The sequence below is a fragment of the Sus scrofa genome, chromosome 6 (assembly GCF_000003025.6).
Source record: "Sus scrofa isolate TJ Tabasco breed Duroc chromosome 6, Sscrofa11.1, whole genome shotgun sequence".
Classification (NCBI taxonomy): Eukaryota; Metazoa; Chordata; class Mammalia; order Artiodactyla; family Suidae; genus Sus; species Sus scrofa.
Window position 1 is genome coordinate 148,283,889 of NC_010448.4, and position 25,619 is coordinate 148,309,507.

The following is a 25,619-nucleotide window of genomic DNA, read 5'->3' on the forward strand; positions in this document are numbered from 1 at the left end:
GTGTTGCCATGAGCTGTGGTATAGGTCGCAGACGCAGCTTGGATCTGGTGTTGCTGTGGATGTGGCATAGACTGGCAGCTACAGCTCCAATTTGACCCCTTGCCTGAGAACTTCCATATGTCACTGATGCTGCCCTAAAAAGACCAAAAAAAAAAAAAAAAAAAAAAGAGAGAGAGAGAGAGAAGTGCTAACACTTATTCTTTGGAAATTATTGCAAAAAATTTACAGAGGAGGGAACACTCCCAAGCTCATTCTATAAGGCCACCATCACCCTAATACCAAAATCAAAGATACCACAAAAATGAAAATTACAGACCAATATCACTGAGGAACATAGACGGAAAAATCCTCAACAAAATACTAGTAAGTTGAATTTAACAACACATTAAAAGGATGATTCACCATGATCAAGTGGGATTTATCCTGAGCTGCAAGGATTCTTCAATATCTACAAATCAATCAATGTGATATACCACATGAACAGATTAAAGAATGAAAACCATACAATCACCTCAATAGATGCAGTAAAAGCTTTTGATAAAATTCCACACTCATTTATGATAAAAACTCTCCAGAAAGTGGGCATAGAGGGAACTACATCATAAAGTAATAAAGCCCAAATATGACAAACCCAGAGATAACATCATACTCAATGGTGAAAAGCTGGAAGCATTTCCTCTAGGATAAGGAACAAGACAAAGATTTCACTCTCACCACTTTTATTCAACATAGTTTTAGAAGTCCTAGCCACGGCAATCAGAAAAAAATAAATAAAAGGAATCCAAGTTGGAAAAGAAGAAGTAAAACTGTTAATGTTTGCAGATGACATGATACTATACATACAAAATCCTAAAGATGATATCAGAATACTACTAGAGCTCAACAGTGAATTTAGAAAAGTTTGCAGGATGCAAAATTAATACACAGAAGTCTCTTGCATTTCTGTACACTAACAATAAAAGATCAGAAAGAGAAATTAAAGAAACAATTGCACTTACCATCTCATTGAAAAGAATACCTAGAAATAAACCTACCTAAAAAGAATAAAATACCTAGAAATAAACCTACCTAAAAACCTATACTCTGAAAACTATAAGACACTGATGAAAGAAATCAAAGATGACACAAACATGAAAAGATAAACCATTTGACAGTGATCTTTCTATCACAACAGATGGAAAGATTCTTGGATTAGAAGAACCGATATTGTCAAAAATGATTATACTACCCAAGGCAATCTATAGATTCAATGCAATCCCTATCAAATTACCAATGGTATTTTTCAGAGAACTGGAACAAAAATTTTTTAATTTTTATGTAAACAAAAAGACTCCAAATAGCCAAAGCAATTTTGAGAAAGAAAATTGTGGCTTGAGGAATCACGCCCTTGACTTCAGGCTATACTACAAAGTTGTCATCATCAATAACAGAAATATAGATCAATGGAACATGATAAAAGCTCAGATAAGTCTATGCACCTATGGATTCATAAGTTTATGACAAAGGAAGCAAATAATATACAATGGAGAAAAGACAGTCTCTTAAATAAGTGGTGCTGGGAAAACTGGACAGTTAAATGTAAATGAATGAGATTAAAACATTTTCTTACACCAAACTGAAAATAGATGAAAGACCTAAGTGTAAAACCAGATACTATAAAACTCTTAAGAGGAAACATAGGCAGAACACGCTTTGCTATAAATTGCAGGAATATCTTTTCAGATCTACTTCCTAGAGTAAGGAAAATAAAAACAAAATAAAACAAAAATAAGCAACTGGGACTTAAAATAAAAAGCTTTTACCCAACAAAAGAAATCATAAACAAAACAAAATGACAACCTATAGAATGGAAGAAAATATTTGCAAACAATGTGACCAAGACATTAATCTCCAAAATATACAAGCAGCTCATACAGCTTTATATAAAAAAAAAAAAACCCAAAAATACCTGAAGAACCCAATCAAAAAAGGTAAAAAAATCTAAACAGATATTTTTCTAAAGAAGACATATGGATAGACAAAAGTCACAGGAAAAGATGTTCAATATCACTAATTATTAGAGAAATGCAAAACAAAACTTCAGTGAGCTATCACCTCCCACTGGTCAGAATGGCCATCATCAAAAAGTCTACAAATAATAAATGCTGGAGAAGGTGTGGAGAAAATTAACCTTTCTTCACAATTGGTGGGAATGTAAAATGTTACAGCTACTATGGAGAACAGTATGGAGATTCCTCAGAAAACTAAATATAGAACTACTATATGATCCCACAATCCCACCCCTGGGCATAAATCTGGAGAAAATCATAATTTGAAAAGATACATGCACGTCAGTGTTCACTGCAGCACTATTTACAATAGCTAAGATATGGAAGCAACTTAAATGTCCATCGATAGATGAATCAATAAGAAGATGTGATGAATATGAAGAAGATGTGTGTGAATACATACATATTTTGACTGTGAAATACTACTCAGCCATAAAAAAGAATGAAATAATGCCATTTAGAGCAACATGGATGAACCTAGAGATTATGGCACTAAGAAGTAAGCCATTCAGAGAAAGGCAAATATCAAATATCATTTATATGTAGAATCTTTTAAAAAATGATACAAATGAACTTACATACAAAACAGAAATAGACTCACAGACATAAAAAACTTATGTTTACCAAAGGAGAAAGGAAAAGAGCAATAAATTAAGAGTTTGGGGTTAACATATACACGCTACTGTATATAAAATAGATAACCAACAAGGACTATACTCAATATTTTGCAACAACCAAGAAGGGAAAAGATCTGAAAAAATATATATCACTTTGCTGTACCCCTGAATCTAAAACAACATAGTAAACTGACTATGGTTTAATTTTTAAAAATCAAAAAATAAAAACAGGACAATAATTTCCTCTACATTTTTCTAGATCTATTAATATATTCAATATATATGACAACATCAGATCCTTAACTCACTGCACCACAAGGGAACTCCAAGAACTGATTCTTGCAGCATTGTAGTAGAGACCTTATTTTCCCCCAAGTTTTTACTGGTAATTCATTCTCATTGGATGCAATTTTTCACAGAAATCCACACAATACTACTCTACCATTTAATTTAGATGAATGAGTTTTCTGCATGTCCCACCATAGCAACTGCCTCCACTGTATATCACAGCACTTTACCCATATGAAGCTGCAGAAAATCATTCTCTTCCTGGCTCTGTAGGTACCATTCCAGTCCTGCTGTGGTGGCAGCCAAGATGATAACTATTTTCTGTCTTGGATTTCCACATATTTCAGCAACACAAATAAAGACTATAGTGAGAACTTGCCAAAGCACTATTTGCTTTGTCACTCATTTGCTGGGTGCTTTGGCAACACGGACAGCTTTCCTGTCTGGTCTGATGGTAATGCTGGGGAACTGAAAGGAATGAGGGGTGACGTCAGCCTAAGAGAAAAGAAAGAGCCAATCTGTCTTCTGGTTTCTTCTCATCCTTCTCTCTGCAGGGCAAAACCAAATTCTATCGCACAGAATTATTTGCCATAGAAAATTCTTTAAAACCTGTTTTTAAATTTCCATCCTCCAGAATATGACATAGCTTTGTGTAGAATATTTCTGTATGATGATAGTACTGTGGGGCTCAACAAAAGGTTAAGAGATGCACATCATTCATTCAGCCATTCCACAAACATTTAATGCGTGTGAAGGATACTGAGCACGGAGGTGGATGCTGCTGTATTCCAGTATGATCAGAGGGAAGCAGTACCATTCTTCGGTATACAAACCCACTTCAAAACTGTCAGGGGATTTTGAAGAACTCTGGGACAACCATGACATATTTGAAGATACTGAAAAGATGCCTGATGAGCCTGCATCAGGCCTGGACACCCTGGGAGGAGCACCTGAACTTGGTCACAAATTATACAGATCTGACTAATGGACTGGCAAGTCTTAGAAGGGACTGGAAAAAGAGATCACAGACATAAGAGAGAAAAGGCACCAGAGAGATCAGTTTGGCATGGTGAGTCTGAACAACAAGGCCTGCCAATTGGAGAGGTGACCATACCAGTTAGTATGCCCTGCGGAAAAGAGGGGCCAAATATAAAGCAAAGAGCTGTATCACCAGGAGCCCAGCCTTCATTTGTGGCAAACCCCTCTGGGCACAAGGAGCCAAGAGCACTGCTCCGCCAACTGCAGAGAGAGCACAGGAGCAACAGAGGTGATGGAGCTGAGTCATGAAAAGGTTGCTGGCAGGATGAGAGAGAGCAAACCAAGGGTATCAGAAAAACCCTGGTCAAAAGGGCAGAAAAACTGAAGAGCGCAGGTGTCATTTCCACATGGGATCTTTGAAGAAATATGTGGAAGGAGGACTCTCCAGAAAACCAAAATGGAACATTTTGCTAACCAAGGGAAAAGGTGTCCCATATCAGTGAGATCTGGGGTAAGAAAGGTGAAGACAAGAAGTATCCACTTAGATCAGAGAGTTAACATTGATGTCCTATCTTTATGATGGGTAGACTAGTTTCATGGCCACCATTTGTCCATATGATCATGACATTTAAAGCTACTAAGCTTGCAGTTTTTAATAATCTTTAAAAAAGAATCAGACTGATGGGTTTGACAAAGAGGGATAGTAAGAGAGATCTTAGTATGATTTCATTACTAAAAATGGGTACAGAAAATATTCCCATATACAAGTTATTTGTGAGATCATTTCCTTACTATAAATAATTAACAATTGGCAAAATAACAGTAAGCAGGCACTTCTTACATTTTAATGCCTGGCGGGAAAGTCTTAGAATTATTAATCTGTACAGAGTTTCATCTTTCATCAATATTTGGGCTGCTTCCAAATTCACCGGATTTTCTAACACTGGATTAGAAAGCATAACCTATAAAATAACACACAGAATAAAGTTTTTAAAGTAACTTTTTTCTTAAGCAAACAAAACAATACATACAATATTCAAAAAGCATTCATTAAATACCTGCAATGTATACAAAGACAAACGAGAAATGGTCTCTAATCTTAAGAAACTCTTGATCTATCTTGGTTTTATACTATATATTCATGCAAACATAGCAGTAAACATTGAAACATTTTCATTAAAAATACATTACATTTTACTATGAATCATGCTAAATCATGGATAAACAAAAAAAATGTATTAAAACCTTGGAGTTCCCATCATGGTACAGTGGAAGCGAATCCAACTAGGAACCATGAGGATGTGGGTTCGATCCCTGGTCTGCCTCAGTGGGTTAAGGATCCTGCGTTGCTGTGGCTGTGGTGTAGGCTGGCAGCTGTAGCTCCAATTGGACCCTAGCCTGGGAAACTCCATATGCCATGGGTGCAGCCTTAAAAAGCAAAAAAAAAAAAGCTTGCATACAGTTTAAGATCCCTCCAGATCACTGAATGATTAATTTGCTATCTGTAGTAGGTTTCTACTGCTGTAGTAACAAATTGGCACAAATTCAATGTCTAAAACAATACAGACTTAGAATCTCACATTTCTATAGGTAGGAAGTCGGAGTTGCTTGGGCTGGTTTCTCTCTTCCAGATTTAAGAAGACTGAAATCAAAGTGTCAGCTGCCTGGGCTCTTATCAGAGGTTCTGGGAAGAATATGCCTCCCCAATAATTCAGGTTGTTTGTCGGCTGAATTCAGTTCCTAAATTCAGTATTTGTAGGAGTGAGTTTCCTGTTTCTTTGTTGGCAGTTAACTGGGGGCTGCCTACAGCCCTGAGATGTCTCTTGCCAGACCTTACACGTGAATCCCTGCATCTCAGAGGGAAAGGTAAAATCCTCATCCTCATGCTTGGACCTCTCCTGTCTTTACTCTTTTTTTTTCCCATGGACACTGGTAGGGTTTGTAACCTGCTGAGCCACAGCAGGAACTCCCTCCTTTCTCTTTCTTTACTGAATTTCTCTGAGTGACGCTTCTGTTTTCCTCTTCTACCATCAAGGGCTCATGCAATTACCTTGGGCTCCCTTGCATAATTCAGGATAACCTTTCTATTTCAAGGAGAGCTGGTTAGGAACCATAATTCCATCTGCTAAGTTCCTTCACAGCCAAATTAGTCTTTGAATAACCAGAGGATGGGACTCTTGGGGGGAGGGGACATCTTCAAAATTCTGCCTACAATAGTATCTGGACATCTGGACAAAACAGGTGACCAGCAATAACCACATCTTAACAGTTCTGCTGGACCATGATCTTATTTATTAGTTGGCATCTCAAAATGAATATTAGCTCAAATTTTAAATATGTAATAATTCAGTATAGTGACTCTTACACTATAACATACAAACTAGATAATAAAATACAGCCAAAATAATAACTACCAGAATGTCTAAGTGTAGGTACAGGTCAATGGGGGTTATTGTGGGTTAAGAGTCATGGAAATAAAGGCAATCTTTCACTAATGAAAGCATCTGATATTTGGCATCTGCTATTTCAAAGGCAACAAGAATTTTCTGCTGGTTTTTTTTTCCTATTTGGAAAATACATTTGGCTATATTTCCAGGAATATTATAATTGCTTAATAAGGGATTCAATGTGGATTACATTTATCTTTCAAAGCAGGTGTGAAGCAGATGAAACAGCTTGAAGAGCAAGTTTTGGTCTTTGGCTGGAGAGATAATCTTACTCAGAGAGGCACATTTGGTAAAGTTTATTCAAGTCTTTGCATTTACCTACCGCTCATATAACATGCACACAAGGTATTCAGTATATTTAAAGATTTTTAAAGAACAAAAACATGAGGACTATATTAAAGTGTGCAAATAAGACTCTGCTAAAAATAGTAAAAAAAATTTTTTTTTAATTCTACCTTTAAATTGGCCATGTGATAGGATGAAATAACATGAAAGGCCAGCCAGAGGATAAACACAAAAATTTGAAGCATCAATACCAACTGTACCAATGTCTATATTTTATAATATTCGTTAAAGCCCATTGCCAATTTCTTCTATGGATGAAATTTCTTCTATGATATTTACTCTTGCATTATATATGGAAGCACAACTTTCTGAAGAAATTAAGATTGGAAAAATTTTAGGAGGAGATGATTAGCATATTTAGATTTTATAATATTTTAAACACCATTTCAAGTATCACTTCCTTGGATAACAGTGTGATGATTACAAATGTCTCACCTCTTACTCAAAAGATTGTAGTCAGAAATCAGTCTAAGTTAAATTACTTAATATTAAATAAAATGAAAAGCTCAGTTCCTTAGTTACACTAGCCGCATTTCGAGTGCTCAGTACTGAACATGAGACTAGTGGCTACTATATTGGACAGCACAGATATTGTACATTTCCATAAGAGCTGAACGCTTTTGGGGGCAGCACTGACCTTCAAAGGACTATTAAGTAGCCATAAAAATATTAACTGGGAGTTCCTGTTGTGGCTTAGCAGGTTAAGAACCTAACATAGCATCAGTGAAGATGGCAAGTTCTATCCTTGGCCTCGCTCACTGGGTTAAGGATCTGGTGTTGCCTCAAACTGCAGCATAGGTCACAGGTGTGGCTCAGATCTGATGTTGCTGTGGCTCAATTTGACCCTTAGCCTGGGAACTTCCATGTGCCACAGGTGGGGCCGTAAAAAGAAAAAAAAATTAACTATAACAATCTGGAAATTACTTGAGATAAAATATTAAGTGAAAAAGAAATAGGCTATGTAATTTGTACATAAATATACCATCATTGTAATGATGTAAAAAATCCAGATTTGTGGCTTCAATCATGTTACTTAGTACCTCCCACATGAATTAGACTTGTTTCTTGAACTCAGAAAGCTTGTAGTTCAATAGAGAAAGACAGATAATGAAAGAGCATGTGTGTTACGGCATTACAGTGCTCTGATGGAGATTTGCTTTGGGTAGCCCTTACTGGGTGGGTCTCAGAGGAAGCTCCCCTTCCCCCAACAACCAAAGCCATTAATTTCACCTAGGAAAGGAAATCAGCAAGGACATCCCAGAGGAGGGTTCATTTGATCTGACTCTTTTTTAATTTTTTTAAAACACACCTAATTTTATTTACTTAATTAAAAAATTTTTTTATTTTATGATTTTTCTTTTTTTCCATTATCTCCCTCTTAAAATGTAAGAAGCTGCTTTCCGGACAGACCGAGAAAGGGAGAAGAAAGTGGGTTGCAAGTCAGAAGGGGAATGGGACCAAGCACTTTTTAAGGTCCAAGGCTGACTGGGGTTTCCACCTTTAAAGTTTAGAACTCTCTAAATGCCTTTTCACCTGAATTGAACTAAGCACTGTGAGTGAAGAAAAGCTTGAAGATATAAACAGGAGTGGGATGGCACGATGTGTTTGGAAGAGTCTAAAGCCCAGGTGTGAGGAGAAGTAAATCATTTGTCAGGCAACAAAATTTGGACTTGACCCTGTAGGAAATGTGGAACTGAAGATTTTAAACCAAAACACAGGAGAAAAGCTCAGAAGAAAATGCTAATAACAATAGGGTAAGGAATTTTCTTTATGATTATCAACGATTTCTTTTCCTTTCCATCATCATAAAAATCTCCTCTAATGGATGTATATTTGTTTAATAAATCTATTAAAAAAACAACAACTGTGTAATCTACTGGCTTTCCATGATGTATATGGTAACAGTTAGTTGCCACTTTATATTACTGGTTAAAATTAAGATCAAAATATTAACTAGGTTTTACTGATTTATTTTCTTGGACCACTCATGGTTCTGTATTCACTCATTTAGTCCTCATAAACTATATGAGGTAGTTGCTAAGAGCCTTGTTTTATTGATGAAGAAACAGAGGCATTGAGAAGAAACCTGTCCAATAGTGCAAACGGATTAAGAAGCAGAACCAAGATGTGAAGCCAAGCAAGGTGGACTTGCAGCCCCCAATTTACCTTTTATGAAATTATGCTGCAATTCAAATGTCCACCATTTCATTCTGGTTTACCCTCACTTGTTACATTTTTGAGAGCATTCATTTTTATTATCTTTAAGGCAGGTCCTATTTAGGTGGAAGAGATAGGATGACTCAGTTTGAAGAAATCCGAAAGATCAACCACAAATTTGCATATTATGCCCACTTACTTCCTCAGGGTTTTTGCTCAAATCTCTCTCCCAGACCTGGCCTGGCACTGGTACATCTGGCTCAATACAGATTTGCAGAATGAGTGAATGAATAAATTGAACACTGAATTTTAAAAAATGCTAAATTTTACTCAGCATACCAAGATGACTAGAAAATCAATGGTCAGTTTTATTTCATTTTCAAAAATTAGAAATGGGAGGAGTTCCCATTGTGGCTCAGTGGGTTAAGAACACGACATAGTGTCCATGAGGATGCAGGTTTGATCCCTGGCCTCACTCAGTGGGTTAACTGCTGCAAGCTGCAGCTTAGGTCACAGATGCAACTTGGAGCCAGTGTTGCTGTGGCTGTGGTGTTGGTTGGCAGCTGAAGCTTGGCTTTGACTCCCTGGCCTGGGAACTTCCATATGCCACAAGAGTGGCCCTAAAAAGAAAAGAGAAAGAAAGAAATGGGAGAGATGGAACGTGTGTGTTATATAGTTCTATGCTACTGAGAAAATTCAATTAAGCCGGAATATTTTATACTCCAGGTATTCCAGATAATCAAAATGCAGTAGTTTATCTCCAGATGTGATTAATGATGAGTCGGTCCATGGACAGAATCTTGCTGGGCCAGATGGGAGTGGTCCAAGCAAGTGCCATTGAAATCATTTATTTTAGCATTTCAGGTAGGATGAGAAGGGAGGCTCTTTGAGGGTCGGGAATAACACAACACTGAGGATTCTTCTAAAGACCATGGATCCAGGAGGTAAAGGGTGCATTCTAGAAACAGGCATCTATCTGAAAAGAGGAGGAAATTCCTGGTTCGTGTTCATTGGGTTTGATATGAAAACTTATAAAAGTGAGTCGCTAACAATGTCAGCAACAAAGGATAAAGCTGAACATTTTATGCTGTAGTCTCTCGATTCACCTCTCTGAGGAAGGCAAGGCTCACGAATGAGAAAAGATCTAAGAGGCCTGTTCAATATTATAAAGTGAAGTTTGGAGCCAAAAGCAAACCTAAGACTGTATTTCCAGAATTGAAACCATCCAAACAGTTCTTTTCTTCTTTTATAAAATACATATTCTTTGGTGGGGAAGGACCTAAACTATCAATTTCACTTTAAAAATAAGAGTCTTGATGATTCAAATTCCATTTTACAGGCTTGATGTAGAAATGCTATTGATTTATATAAGCTTACGCAAACCCTTTAAATATTTAAATATGCGGTGTATATTTGATTCCTTATACTTTGAATAACTGGGGTAATTCAAGTATTAAGAGAGCATTATATTAATCTATTCTTACCTGGAGGGTAAGTAAGATGCTGCTCAATGTATAGTTTCTATTCCACTTACGAGGGTTGTCCAAAAAATCTATACAAGGCCGGCCAGTGTATGGGTCTACTGTATCAAAATAATAGTTTAATATTGACACATATAACAAAATTATTATGTAAACTTATGAACATCAACATATGATAGGCAAAGTTAGAAAGCAAATGAGAAATCAGGAAAATTATTTGTAATGAATGTGACAGTTATTGGGGGGCTGCTGTCAAGAACATGGATTTGGGTGTCAGATACACACAAATTTGACTGTTGACGCCTCTGCCTATCAGGTATGTGACATTGAGCAATTAACTTTATCCTCTAGGAGTTCCTGTCATGGCTCAGTGGAAACAAATCTGACTAGTATCCATGAGGACACAGGTTTGATCCCTGACCTCACTCAGTGGGTTAAGGATCCAGTGTGAGCTATGGTATTGGTCGCAGATGCGGCATGGATCTGGCATTGCCGTGGCTGTGGCATAGGCCAGCGGCTACAGCTCCGATTTGACCCCTAGCCTGGGGACTTCCATATGCCGTGGTGCGGCCCCAAAAAGAACAAAAATTAAAAATTAAAAAAAAAAAAACTTTACCCTCTAGTTCTCACTTGCCTAATACATGAAATGGGGATATAATTAAAGTATCTATCTTCAAGGAACAGGGTACTTAGCATATAGTGGATCCTCAAAAAATGATGGCTATCACTATTAATGATACATTTATTAATGAAGAAATAATTTTTGTTAAATGAGAAAAACATTTATACTCCAATAGAACAATTTTACAATAAAAAGGTAAAACTTTTTATTATATTTATAGTTGTACAACCATCACCACAATCTGATCAGGAAGAAAATTTCGAAAAGGTGAAAAGAGGGGTCTTTAACTCATTGTATTGTAAAACTACAATAACTGTCACAGAGCACTGGGACACAAGATTAAACAATGAGATAAGCAAATTTAGAAACAAATCCTAGTCTGAATTAAAATTGTTGTACACCAAAAGTGAAATTATGACTCAGTGGTGAAAAAAAAAGATGATCGAGAAATGGTACAGGAGTTCCCAGAGTGGCTCAGCGGAAACGAATCTGACGAGCATCCATGAGGACACAGTTTCGATCCCCGGCCCCACTCAGTGGGTTAAGGATCTGGCGTTGCCATGAGCTGTGGTGTAGGTAGCAGATGTGGCTTGATCTGGTGATGCTGTGGCTGTGGCGGCAACTGTAGCCCTGAATCGACTTCCATATGCCACAGGTGCAGCCTTAAAAAGACAAAAAAAAAAAAAAAAAGTATAAAAAGTGTTGTGCAAACTACTCAAGGTCCTCCAGCATTTGCTCTTTTCCATTTCTTCTCTCTGTAATAAGAAAAATGGTGCCTGCCCCTAACCCTATCCTCCCATACAGTTTTAGATGCATACATGGTTGCCCACATTTTCCCAGCCTTTCCTCTAGCAAGAGGTGGCCAGGTGTCTTCTACGTCTTCTTCTCTTTTTTTTTTTTTTTTTTTTGCTATTTCTTTGGGCCGCTCCCACGGCATATGGAGGTTCCCAGGCTAGGGGTGGAACTGGAGCTACAACTGCCGGCCTACGCCAGAGCCACAGCAATGCGAGATCCGAGCCACGTCTGCGACCTACACCACAGCTCACGGCAACGCCAGATCCTTAACCCACTGAACAAGGGCAGGGACCGAACCCACAACCTCATGGTTCCTAGTCAGATTCATTAACCACTGCGCCATGACGGGAACTCCTTCTATGTCTTCTTAATCATGGGATATTGGTAGAAGTAAAGTGTGCACCTTCTAGAGCACATTTTCTTTTTTTTTTTTTTTTTCATGGGGTGAAGTGTCATTTTATTTATGTTTTACTTTCAAATAGTGTAGATAAAAATATGAATACTTTTATGTTCACACAAATATTATACAGGAAGAGTAAAATAAAGGACATAGAGTACAATGTTAATTAAAAAAGTATATTGTCTCATTTAACCTAAGTGGGTATTTAGGTATTGCAGGTTTACAGTGTAATGACCATAGAAACAATCCAGTAGCTGACATAACCAAGCAATTATTTTTCCTCTGACATAATGTCAAATTTTTAAAATTTTATCAGCTAAAACCTTTATTAACAAAATTATCGCAAAATTAAATTGTTGTTGGACTAGAAGCATCCATTCTATGATGAACTGAAGTGTAGAGTCACCTTAGTTTTGTTGAAGTTGGACACAAACTCTTGTCCACTGAACACTTTGTGTCCCACTGGACTATCTACTATAACTAGTTATTGACTGTGAAAACCAGGTACAACCCAATCCTTGGCTTTCAGTCTTATGTCGAGCACATTTTCTTAAGGAAGCCTGTCCTGCCCTCTTCTCTTTTTATCCTTCCCACTGGCTGGAAACAGTGACAGAGTAAATGCCTTAGGTCCCGAAATGGAACCTACACGTTGAAGACGGCAAAACCTCCCAGCCAGCTTTGTTCTTTTAAATACAAATTGGAAAAACATATAGAAGGTTGGCCTCACACAGTTCATTAACAAAATCAGTGTTTGGAAAAAGTACAACTAACTATGAAAAATAAAACTATAGAATCAGAAAATGATGATTTGACTGTTTTGAGAAAGGGTCATATAAGCTTAAAGATAATTGCAAACGTCTCAAAGGATAAGACGAATAGATATGACTACATAAAAATTTTTAAATTCCTGATGTTAAAAAGAAAGCATAAATGGAATTTTAGAATTAGTGATAAAGGCAAATATTAGGACACATCTAGGACAATGTGATAACATTGATCATAAGGCTGACAATTCACAAAATAAGAAATACAATCAACGGATGTGAGAAAATGTTTAACTCACAAGTATTTAAAGACATGCTTATTAAAACAGCAAGATTCTTATCAATTTGGCAAAAAATTTCTCTCAAGTTTCAGTGCTCAGTGGAGAGTGCTAAAATGAGAACTTTATATACACTCCCTGGTGGGAGTGAAAATAACATCTTGAAAGGCAATTTCATTTCATGTATCTAAAAACTCAGAACCATATAGAGCCATCTTTTGGAGTTTGGGAGCTAATAAATGAGACTCCTTCCCTCCCAGGTTCATCATACAATGAAATAGGCCACAATGTTTAAAGATGTTCGTGAAGAATATCAACTTTACCGTAATACTGAAACGGAGAATGCATTTGATCAAAGGCTTTAATTAACCTCCACAAAAGTCACCCTGATTTGAACCTAATCCCTAAACAGAAGGCCTGCTTAAGATTCCTACCCGGAGAAATCAAGGTTGCACCCACCCTAAGGCCAGGCTGTTTGCAAAGAGAATGGAGAGAAAGTGCTGGGCCACGCATGCTCAATTCTTGCTCCCATGTCCCCAGTTAGATAAGTCACTCTAGGAGGAGTGACGGAGGAAAAGAAGAGTAATCACAAGTTTTCCGGTACTTTTCCCTCCTAGAGACAGAGATTCTCTATTCCCTATGGCAATGAGAGGGGTAAGGATTGAGGATAAGAATACCACCCCCCCCTTCCTCACCATATTTAATTCTACTAATTCTAACACCTAATTTTACCCTTTAAAAATAGGTTTTAATTACAAAAATAATAATGTACTTGGAGAAGAATAACATGAAAGTGTATAAGGTAATGGAGTTCCCTTTATGGCTCAGAGGTTAATGAACCTGACTAGGATCCATGAGGATGCAGGTTCAATCTCTGGCCTTGCTCAGTGGGTTAAGGATCCTGCGTTGCCATGAGGTGTGGTGTAGGTTGCAGACATAGCTTGAATCCCACGTTGCTGTGGCTGTGGCTGTGGCATAGCCTGGTGGCTATAGCTCCAATTCAACCCCTAGCCCGGGAACCTCCATATGCTGTGGGTGTGGCCCTAAAATAGCAAAAAAAAAAAAAAAAAAAAAGAAAAGAAAGAAAAAAAATCTGTATAAAGTAAAATGAATGTCCCCTTGCCTATTAATGCCGCTCTTCAGAATCTTACCACCTGGTATATACAAACACACACATACACGTATATTTTTGTTTTGCTTTTTTATTAAATGGGATTATATTTTACATTTTAGGTTTAAAAGTATTTTTTTCACTTAACAGTAAATTGTCAACGTATTTCTTCTGGACATGTTTATTCAAAAAATATTTGAGCACCATTATGCCAGGTAGTGAAGAGTCTAGGGATATAACAATCACCAAAAAGTAGAGTCTTCATATATCTTCCTTGCTATGTTTAAAAGCAATGAATATAGCTATAGGGTGTTTTACCTAAAAATTCCTGTATTAATGGACTTTGGAGTTATTTCCCTTTTCCCTATCTCCAACATTGTTAGCAGAAACAAATGTCCTTGTTAATTGAATATTAATAAGAATGTTAAAAATATTCTTTGGCAAACTCCAAAACCATTAGAACTAATAAATGAATTTGGCAAGGTTATAGGATACAAGATTAAGATATAGAAATACCTTGCATTTCTATATACTAATGATGAAATATCAGAAAGAGGAAGTAAAAACAAACCTCATTTAAAAGTGCTTCCAATCCCCCCACACTCGGAATAAACTTAACCAAGGAGATGAAAGACCTATATGCTACAAACTATAAAACATTGATGAAGGAAAATGATTATTCAAAGAAATGGAACAATAGCCTGTGCTCTTGGATTGGAAGAATTAATACTGTTAAAATGGTCATACTACCCAAAGGAATCTACAGATTTAATGCAATCCATATCAAAATACCTAGGGCATTTTTTACAGAACTAGAACAAATAATCCTAAAATGCACACGGAACCACAAAATACCCTAAACTGCCAAAGCAATTTTGAGAAAAAAAGAACAAAGCTGGAGGTATAACCCTCCCAGGCATTAGACTATACTACAAAGCTACAGGAGTCAAAACATTGTGGTATTGGAACAAAAACAGACACACAAATCAGTGGAACAGAATAGAGAGCCCAGAAATAAACCCATACACTTATGGCCAATTAATCTCCAACAAAGGAAGCAAGAAAATACAATGGAGAAAAGACAGCCTTTTGAACAAAGTGGAAAAGTGGACAGCAACATGTAACACAATGAGATTAGAACAATCCCTCACATCTTATACAAACTAAACTCAAAATGGTTTAAAGACCAAAATGTAAGACCAGGAAAAATAAAACTCCTAGAAGAGAGCATAGGTGGAATGCTCTGAAATAAATCATAGCAACATTTTCTTGGCTCAGTCTCCTAAGGCAAAAGAAGTAAAAGCAAAAATAAACAACAATGGAACCTAATTAAACTTAAAAAGGTTTGTACAGCAAAGAAAACTATCCACAAAATGAAAAGACAACCTACAGAGTGGGAGCAAATATTTGAAAATGATTCAACCAACAAGAGGTTAATATCTAAAATACACAAACAGCTCACACAGCTCAATATCAAACAAACAACCCAATCAAAAAATGGGTAGAAGACCTGAACAGACATTTTCCCAAAGATATCAAAAGGCTAACAAGCACATGAAAAGATGCTCAACATCACTAATTATTAGAGAAAGGCAAATCAAAACAACAGTGAGATATCACCTCACATCTGTCAGAATGGCTATCATCAACATTACAAATAACAAATGCTGGCAAGGATATGAAGGAAAAGAAACCTTTGTTGACGGTTGATGGAAATGTAAATAGCCACCACTACGCAAAACAATACGGAGGTTCCTCAAAAAAACTAAGAATAAAGCTAGCCTATGATCTAGCACTTCCACTCCTGGGCATATATCCAGAAAAAACAGAAACACTAATTGGAAAAGATATGTGCACCCCAACAGCATTATTTACAATTGCCAAGACATGGAAGCAAACCAAGTATCCCTCAACAGACGACTGGATTAAGAAGATGTGATGCACACATATACACACTAGAATATTACTTAGCTATAGAAAACATAAAATAGTGCCATTTACACACAATGGAAGCTTACTTAGCCATTTGCAGGAATGTGGATGGACCTAGAGAATATTATGCTTAGTGAGATAAGTTAGATAAAGGCAAATAACCACTTATAAGCGGAATCAAAAACTAATACAAATGAATGTGTATACAAAACAGAAACAGATTGACCGATAAAGGAAAAAAAAAAACACTTGTGGTTATCAAAGAGGAAAGAAAAGGAGGGAAAGATGAATCAAGAGTATGGGATTAACAGAAACTACTGTGCGTAAAATAGATAAGCAACAAGGATATACTGTAGAGCATAAGGAATTATACTCATTATTTTGCAATAACCTATAATATAACCTATAATATAATCTATTATATAATCTAATATAATAACCTAGAATATAACCTAGAATATAATCTGCCAAAGTTCTGCAACACTTTGCTGCATACCTAAAACTAACATAATATTGTAAATCTATTATACTTCAAATAGAAGAAAACATATTCTTTCATACTTGTGCTAGCATTTCTATGAAATAATTTATAAACATGGTATTACAAGGATTTAGGACTATTTGCACTTTATATCTGATATGAAACTGTCAAATTGCTTCCCCACAAGGTCACTCTATATATCATTATATCAGAGAACTCTTGTTTGCCCACCTGTACTGTAACTGTATGTTATTATTATTTTTTTGGCTATGTCCACAGCATGTTGAAGGTCCTGGGCCAGGGGTCGAACCCATACCACAGCCCCAACCCAAGCCACAGCATGACAATGCTGGATCCTTAACCCACTGAGCCACAAGGAGGGAACTCCTGTGTTGTTGTTATTATTATTATTATTTGTCTTTTTAGGGCCACACCCATGGCATATGGAGGTTGCCAGGCTAGAGGCTGAATCAGAGCTGGAGTCAGAGGCCTACACCAGAGCCACAGCAACGCAGGATCTGAGCCACGTCTGTGACCTACACCATAGCTCATGGCAATGCTAGATCCTTAACCCACTGAACGAGGCCAGGGATCGAACATGCGTCCTCATGGTTTGTTAACTGCTGGGCCACAATGGGAATGCCTGTGTTATTATTTTTAACATTTATTTTCTTTCTAGTGAAGCTGACATCTTTTTATGTTTATTTTCACTACGTTTTTTCTATCAAATGTTGGTTTATAACCTTTGCCCATTTTTCTATTGCTTTATGTTTTTCTTATTGATTTACAGGTGGTCTTTACATATTATAAACATTCTAATTTATGCCTTTCAAATATTTTTCCTCACTTTACAAATGTCAATGCAGTTTTGTCTCTTTATAATGTTGTTAGTTACAGAGACATTTTTTAAAGTTTATGCAATTTAATGTGTCATGCTTTTCTCGTAGTTTCTAGGTTTTGTTATTTTTAGAAAAGCCTTCCTCACCAGCATATTAAAAATTCTATTAGGTTGTCTTCGTTTTAATAGTCGAAATTTTTACATTTATAACTGATCAACAATTTGCATAACTTGAAGTTGCAATCTAACTTCTTTTTAAGATGTTAATTTGTCAGTGCATCATTTTTTTTTAAGTAAAAAATTAGATCCAACTAAAATACTGAACAACGCAGGAATGGTTACGTTTATCATTCAGTCATTAAAAGTTTTCTTTGAAGAATGTTTAATAATACAGAAATAAATGTATTCTGTCATTTTAAGTAAAAAAGATATAAAACTTTATGTGGAAATACCTCAACTATGCAGATAAAATGCATATGCAGAAGAAAGGAAATAAATGTGGTTAAATGTTGAGAGTTGCATCTGTCTGAATTAGGAATCAGATGGATAATTTTTTATGCCTTTTAATATTTTCCTGAGTAAGTACGCTGACTTTTATAATCATAACAAAGTGATTAAAAGGAATCATTATTAAACACTATAAAGAATAAGGTTAATAGGGAAAGAGCCCATGACAATAATAACTTCATTTGTTCCTTACCATTTGGATGAAAAGGAATCGTTCTAAATCGCACAACTGGAGGGACAAAATTGTACTCTGATGTAAAACTTATTGTCAGTTGGAAGAATGATCCTATGATATAGAAATAAACATTTTTACTAAAGTGTCACGTACTGATTAACTGTAACCTGATTAACACTGGAGTTTCTTTGCACAGTTTTGACTCCCCAAGGTCCCAAGGATTTTATGAACAGGTAAATTGGATTATAGACCCCACTAAACAGTGTAATAAGAGTCCTCACAATCTAATCTCCTGTTTTCAGCATTTCCATTCCCACCAGTCCTTTCCACCCACAGACTCTGTGGAATCTCATATTTACTGTGTCCCCTTCATTGTGCACCTCATATTTACTGAGCTCATTGCTTCAGAACCCTCTCTTGTATAGAGGCTTTTGCTAGGCTCTTTGCTCTGCCTGGATCACCTTCTCATTCTAAATCTGGCCATCACTCATACATTCTTCAGGACTCAACTCAAGTGTCACTTCCTTGGGAAGCTGTTCCTGAATCTCTAAGGCAAAATTAATCACGGCCTTCTCAGTCATCCATTCAAAATCCATAATGGCACATTATATTTTACTGTAATTATCCACTTAACCTGTTTTTCTCTCCTACTTCACCCAAACAAATATATCCTGTTAATCTGCTTCTGTACGAGTGCATGGTCATTAAAGTTTATAGCACCCTAGTCTTCTTGAGAATTTGATTTGTGGAGATTTGTGAGAAAATCAAAGAGGGAAAAGAATGAGACATAGCTGTGGGATTTTTATGCCAGTATGTATTTTAATTGCCCTTCTCTGGTTTCATGGAAGACTGTGAGATGATATTTTCAATTGATATGCTTTACGTTCTGCTTCTTAAAAACATGATATTAAGATGTGGCATAAAGAAAAATTCAGGCCTGAAATTCACACCCATGTTAACAAATAGCAATAAAATTAAGCCATACGATGAAAAAATAACATGTGAATACTTTTAGAATTCTCAAAAAAGTATATAATGCAACATTAAAGAAATTAGACTAATAACATAAAGACTTTTAAAAAAGTAAAGTATGTTTGAAAGCACAAACCTTGCCAAATTGTATTCTGCAGACCTTTAATATCAACTTCCCATTCCAACAAATCTTCACTGATAGGAAAGGCATTAATACCCTTTAATTAAGAAAAATCAAAGCAGAAAAAGGATTAGTTATTGCAGCTTTGAAAATCAAATATTAGGTTGCAATAAATTCCCGAAGCTCTGCATTTTCTTTTTCTGATAAATTTCTTTATTTTTTGATTTGGGAAGGTGTTATATATTGTCTTACTTCACAGAAGTTAAGGCAGATACCAGAAAACACACAAAAAAGTACATTTAAAATAAATCATTAGTGTGGAAATCATGAGTGGGATAGGAAGGTCATGAATGGAATGTGTGGCTTATGCAAATCAACAGACAATATAAGATTCAAATTTCGAAAAGAATAGTTAGAAGCATGCATTTCTTCAAAGCCTTTAAAAGCCATATGGAGGCTATATAAGTATAAAGTAAGAAAAATTTCATTAAGTAAAACACAACTCCAATAGCACGCTCATATATAAGAATAAAACACTTGAGCTATTATTCCAATGGAGAAACAAGAATACATTTCATAGATAAAGGTTATTCATTACACTGAGGAATATGCTTAAACATAGTCAATAAACACTCTGAGCAACCACACAGTTATTAGCTATGTTGAGTGCTAGTCTGAATAACCATTACATCTTTTATTATCTACATCAACTATATTTACATATCATTTCTCCCTTCATCAAATTTTCTTTCAACAGCAAGCCACAAATTCAGGTGGAGCAGGAACAGTATCCAATGTTACTTTCACGCCTCTAGGATGTTTGATGTTGAACTCAGTAATTGTTCCTAGCATCCACTAAGACAATGCTTCCACGGCAGGAGTGGAAACCGAGCAATGCCATTGAACTATACCTGAAGGAGCTGTTGATAAGGACTCTACACCTTCCTATGCACAGCTTTCTAGTCTTAAGTAGTCCCTTGACCCTTCCATTTTTTAAAAATTCTCCATATTGTTTGTGATGAAACAGCTATGGCACCTGTGGACATTGATAACATCATTGGTGGCACCTGGGGTAAAGCCTTCCTCTGTGTTAAACTTGTAAGTGAAAGGCACTTAAGTACTATATGTGACAGCAGTCGGCAAAAAGTGCACTAGACAGGAAGGAATAGAACCCAAGCCTTAAGAGCAAGGGATTTTGGAGTTAGAAAACCCCATGATGGAATCTTGTGGCCAAATTTTGCTGAAACTTTCTGAGGTGTAGGTTTCTGGCAGGTGAAACAAAATGCTACATACTTATTTTAGAGTATCTTAATTAATGAGTTCAACTCTGCACTTACTAGTCACTTACTACCTGATAGACCCTGATATTCAGAGATTAAATGTACATAAATTACTCTGCACAACGTGTCCAATATTATTAACTATTATTATCACGAAGTACTAATAATTGTTATTATGAAATAGATTATCACAGTGAAATAGGTTCTCTAAACAACAATTCTGCACTGGTAAATTAGGTTTAACTAAATTATGCTTTCGATAAATTAAGTGGATTAAACAGTTTTTTAAAATTCCCACTCCAATGAAACACACCCTTCAGGTCTCCAGTACTCACCTTATAATTGTTCCTCTTCAACTCTTGGAAGTCTCTTTGCAGCAATATGTAAGCTCTGCTGTACATGATAAGGCAACAGAGGATCTGGCACTGGTCCTCGCACTCCCAGAGTTCACTCTGAGGCAGATGTCTGAGATTTTGGGTCACCTTTCCAAACCTAGTTAACTGACATAAGTTAGTTGCTTTCTAAAGAGCTTCAGAACGCTGTGTGCCCCAGAGATATGTGACTCTAAGTTGGGCATAAAACAGTGACTTTCTTTTCTCCCCTGACTCTTCTAAAGGAGTACTTCAGAAGGAAAGCTTGGACACTTTCTCCACTGTGGTGTATTGCTGGAGTGTCAGCCCACAGCCCAGTCAGAACGCAAAGTGGATGACGATCTGGGACCACCCGTGCTGTTTGTGCGTGAAGTGGGCGTGAGAGGCGTAAGCTTAGGGCTGTCTTTTCCGGTGGTTGTCTCCGCTTCACAGGTGTAACTCACTGGGTGCCCTCTTAGCTGCAGGACGCAAATCGGTTGCCAAGCAACAGGACTTGTGGGACTGGCGAGAAGGAGGTGGGAGCTTGGATTCTCCTCACCCAATCAGCGATATGGGACAGCCTCTGGAAACCTCCGCAGCCAATCGTTCAACCGCTTCAGTTTGAAAGGCCAATGAGATCCGTTGCTAAGGAAACCTTCCCCCTCCACACCCTTGCCCCGCTCGGTCAGCCAACTTTGGACTCTTCCCAACTAGGGGGTTGGAGGGTGGAGGTAAAGTCAGAGAATCCAACAAGTTAAGTCCGTAAATCAGAGAAGGCTTCGCTTGTAGTCCTTCACCGAAATAATCCTTTCTTTTTCTTTGGATATCAGAAACTATCAGGTGATAAATGACCAGTAGTACACGTCTGCGCTTGTTTATAATAACTTATATATGTTAATGTTCATAGTATGTTCGCATACATTATTGTGTCATCCAATTCTACAGTTACTCCGGGAGAATGTGCCACAACGGGGAACTACTACTTAAATTTTCTCAGATTCCCATCTCTTGCCACAGTGCTTTTGCACCTGCTATTCCTTCTGTCTAGACATTTACCACATTCCTTCCAACCTTCCTCCCGCAATTTTTTCTTCCCTCATCGTTCAGATTTCCCTTTGCCTATAATTCATTATGGGATCCCCTAAGACAAGAGTAAGCTCCTCTCTTATAATCCTAGAGGACTCTGTATTGACCTCCTGGTTAGTGTTTACCTGGCTGCATCACAATTGCCTGTTGCCTTCTTCAACTGACTGTGAGCTGCTTAAAGGCGTTCATTTGCCAGGGTCGACAGTGGAAAGTGGCACCCTTGTTTAGACTGGTTTTTAAAAATTACTATTTATGTACTAATTTTTTGTTAACCGGACATCAGTTCTTTTAGTTCAGTTCACAAGTATTTATTTAGTACTTCTCATGTACTATGGAATGATTCAGATGACGTGACTGCCTTTTTGGCTCCAGTGTTCATTGAAACAAGGATACAAAACCAAAACAGATGTACACAACTAAATCATAATTTCAGATCTCAGTGCTATACAGACAGTAAAACAGGAATGGGATGGAGAGTGGAGTAGGTAGTTAAGGGTTAGATATGGGGGTCAGGGAAGGACTCTGTCAGGAGTGGACTTTGGGGTGACACACGAGAGATGAGAGGGAGCCATGTATATGAACTATTGAGGACAGAGAGTTCCAGCAAGAGGAAAACATTAGTTCTCAGTCGGGTAAAAGCTAGGCTTGAAAAGGGAACCAGGGAGAGCCTGAGAGATGTGGTTGTAATGGAGCCTTACACCCAACACCTGGGAAGTTTGGGTTTTATTTGAATAGCAATGGGAGCATGGGGTGGCTTTCAGCATGACAGTGCCATGCTTTGCTTCACATTTGCAAAATTACTCTGGCTGCTTTGTGGAGAGTGGGTTGTGGGGGAGACCATTTAGAAGGCTCCCATGGTCAACCTCATGTCCAGATAAGGTAGCTTAGAAATTCCCTCAAATATTTTAACTTGGCTAACACTGGGCACAATAAAATTATTTGAGTCTGTTTCAGAAAACTGCATGTAATTTTTCCTAGTAAAACGTCAACTAGGACCTGAGATTGGATTTGGCAGGGGCAGGGGGGAGGGGTGGGAACTGAGGGTGGCTCTTCTTCAGATTCCATCAGATTCTTCCTTGGATTTATGTCAGACTGTCAGTGCCTGGTGAAAGGGGAAAAAAGGGCTGGTGCTTCAGTGGGAAAGGAATGGACCCAATTAGGGGATCTTAACTAGGTTTCTTTGATAATACCATTGGGGATCCTGTGGTCCTTCCTTCCCTGATAGGAGAAAACTGTGATGGTAAATGCAGACTACTTTGGGGTTTTTTGGTGTGTAAAATCTTACTCTGGGGAAATTATGTTAAAGTAAAAGAAAAAGATGAAATTAAAATTCTTTGTTCTGAATTTTTAGAAATTGGTATTTATATGGTACTTTAGTGCAGTGAAAATCAAGTTGGTATATTCTAAAACAACCCCTCAAATCTGTTGCTAGTCTTGCCCTCTCCTTGGGGCTTCAGACTCATATTCCCAGGTGCCTGGTCTCACCCAGCTGTCCCAAGGACATTTCAAACTCAAAATATCCAAAAATAAACTCATTACCTTCCCTCCTCTCAACCAGCTCTCTAGCCTGTTTGTTTTACCTAGTTTCTCAAGCTGGAAACTGGAAGTTTGCTCTGACTCTTCTTCTTCCACATGACTCACCTCCAAACAGTTGGCAAGAGCTGCTGCTTTTCTAGCTTTTTCTCAAACCTTACCAGCCATGCCTGAGTTTACAGCCTTGCCATCTCTTGCGAGGACAGAAAACATCTTCATACTCTATTCCTTGTCTCCAGACTTGCCTGTTGTGACACTTAACAGTAATTATTCCAACTAACACGTGATCCTGTAATTCTCTACTTAAAATGCTTCAAGCAATTCCTTTCATCACTCCAGCTTATTCTGCCTACATCTTCGGAGTTTTAAGTGGATTGACTTCTCAGTGTGTGGGTAGGGTGGCTGAAATCAGGGACAATGTGTCTCTATATCCATGTGTATATTGTGTACATAGACTTTTTTGCTAGAACAGGGGCCGTGGAATTCATTAATTTTAATAATAGCCTGTGATGTAAAAAAAAAAAAAAAGCTTAGGAACCTATGCACTACAGTACAAATGATTGAAAGAGAACAACTGCATTGTATTTCTTGTGGTAGGCGGAGTTCTAAGATGACCCCAAGATTTCCACCCCTTGCATAATCGGGTTGGGACTGTGGAGATGATGGATTTTTCTCCTCTGTGTTGATCTATGTGACGTAGTTGACTTTAAGAAAGGGAGATTATCCTGGGTGAGCCTGACCTAATCAGGTGCCCTTAAATGGGACTGGGCTCTTCCCGAAGTAAGTAATTGAAAGTGTGAGAAGGATCCCACGTGAGGGAGATCCTCTGCTGACACTTTTGAAAGCGGAAGGGGGCCATGCAGCAAGAAAGGTGGGCAGGTTAGAGTGGCTTCCAGTGACTCTCACACTAGGAGCTGACGGCCAGCAAGAGAATTGGGCCCTCATTCCTAACAAGCACAAGCAACTGAATTGTGAGACAAACACCTGAACTTGAAAGAGGACCCAAACTCCAAATCAGAACATAACTTGGGAGTTCCTGTTGTGGCTCAGTGGTTATCGAATCCGACTAGGAATCATGAGGTTGCTGGTTCGATCCCTGGCCTTGCTCAGTGGGTCAAGGATCCGGTGTTGCTGTGAGCTGTGGTGTAGGTCACAGATGCGGCTCAGATCCCACGTGTTGCGGCTCTGGCGTAGGCTGGCAGCTACAGCTCCAATTCGACCCCTAGCCTGGGAACCTCCATATGCCACAGGAGTGGCCCTCAAAAGGCAAAAAGACCACAAAAAAAGAACATAACTTGGCCAACACTTCTGAGACCCTGAGCAGAGAAGTCCGTTATGCTGTGCCCAGATCTAAGAGAGCTGTGGGCAAATAAATGGGTATTAAGATACTAAATTTGTGGTATTTTGTTATGCAGCAATAGCTAACTTATACAAATTTTTATCCAGAATGCATAGCTACTGACCAAGACAAGTTATGTGGCCAAAAGCCAGTCTCTTACTGAGATGGGTTTACCTAATTTAGTACGAAACAAACAAAGAAAAAAACAACTTGGGACCAGTTAATAGACATTAACATATGGCTTTAGACACCGTTAGGGGGTAACATGGGTATAGCATCCTGAAAAACGAAGAGATCCAAGGCTCACACATAAATTGCCATCATCCTAGGTAAGGGAGGCACCTGACGGTCTAATCATTTAATATTTGCAAAGTTACTGAGGCAATCTCCTGCTTTAACAACCAACCATCCCCTCCCCCTCCTTTTAAAAACAATTCTTTCTCTCAGGACTGGAACAGATGTTTTCATTTTACATGAACTAAAAGGCTGTTTTCCTCATCCACCAGGAATATGTACCCGTACAAAGTGTTAACCTCATTTGGATTTGAACCCCCATCCTCAAGAGCAAAAGAAGCCTGGGGATCGCCAAATGTCAGCTCAGCTGTGAGAAGTGTTTTAAATCATATTTTGACGTATGTTACGCTGTTAACTAGAAAATGTAGTGCAGCACACAT

At 37.7% G+C, this 25,619-nt stretch overlaps 1 protein-coding gene across 12 annotated transcripts in view; it reads right to left on the minus strand.

Annotated features, from left to right (window-relative positions):
* UBE2U (ubiquitin conjugating enzyme E2 U (putative)) overlaps positions 1–25,619 on the minus strand; it is an 80,696-nt gene that overhangs the window by 50,391 nt on the left and 4,686 nt on the right. For 8 of the 12 annotated variants that reach the window (XM_021097767.1, XM_021097769.1, XM_021097772.1 and 5 more), the window contains exons 2-6: positions 20,973–21,137; positions 19,373–19,454; positions 18,283–18,375; positions 10,365–10,462; positions 4,773–4,893 (exon numbers count right to left, since the gene is read on the minus strand). In XM_021097767.1, coding sequence (XP_020953426.1) covers positions 4,773–4,893; positions 10,365–10,462; positions 18,283–18,375; positions 19,373–19,454; positions 20,973–21,137 — 559 coding nt within the window. Of the gene's footprint in view, positions 1–4,772; positions 4,894–10,364; positions 10,463–18,282; positions 18,376–19,372; positions 19,455–20,972; positions 22,219–25,619 lie in introns of those variants that run through there. The other 4 variants (XM_021097775.1, XM_021097776.1, XM_021097768.1 and 1 more) reach the window with 3 other exon arrangements.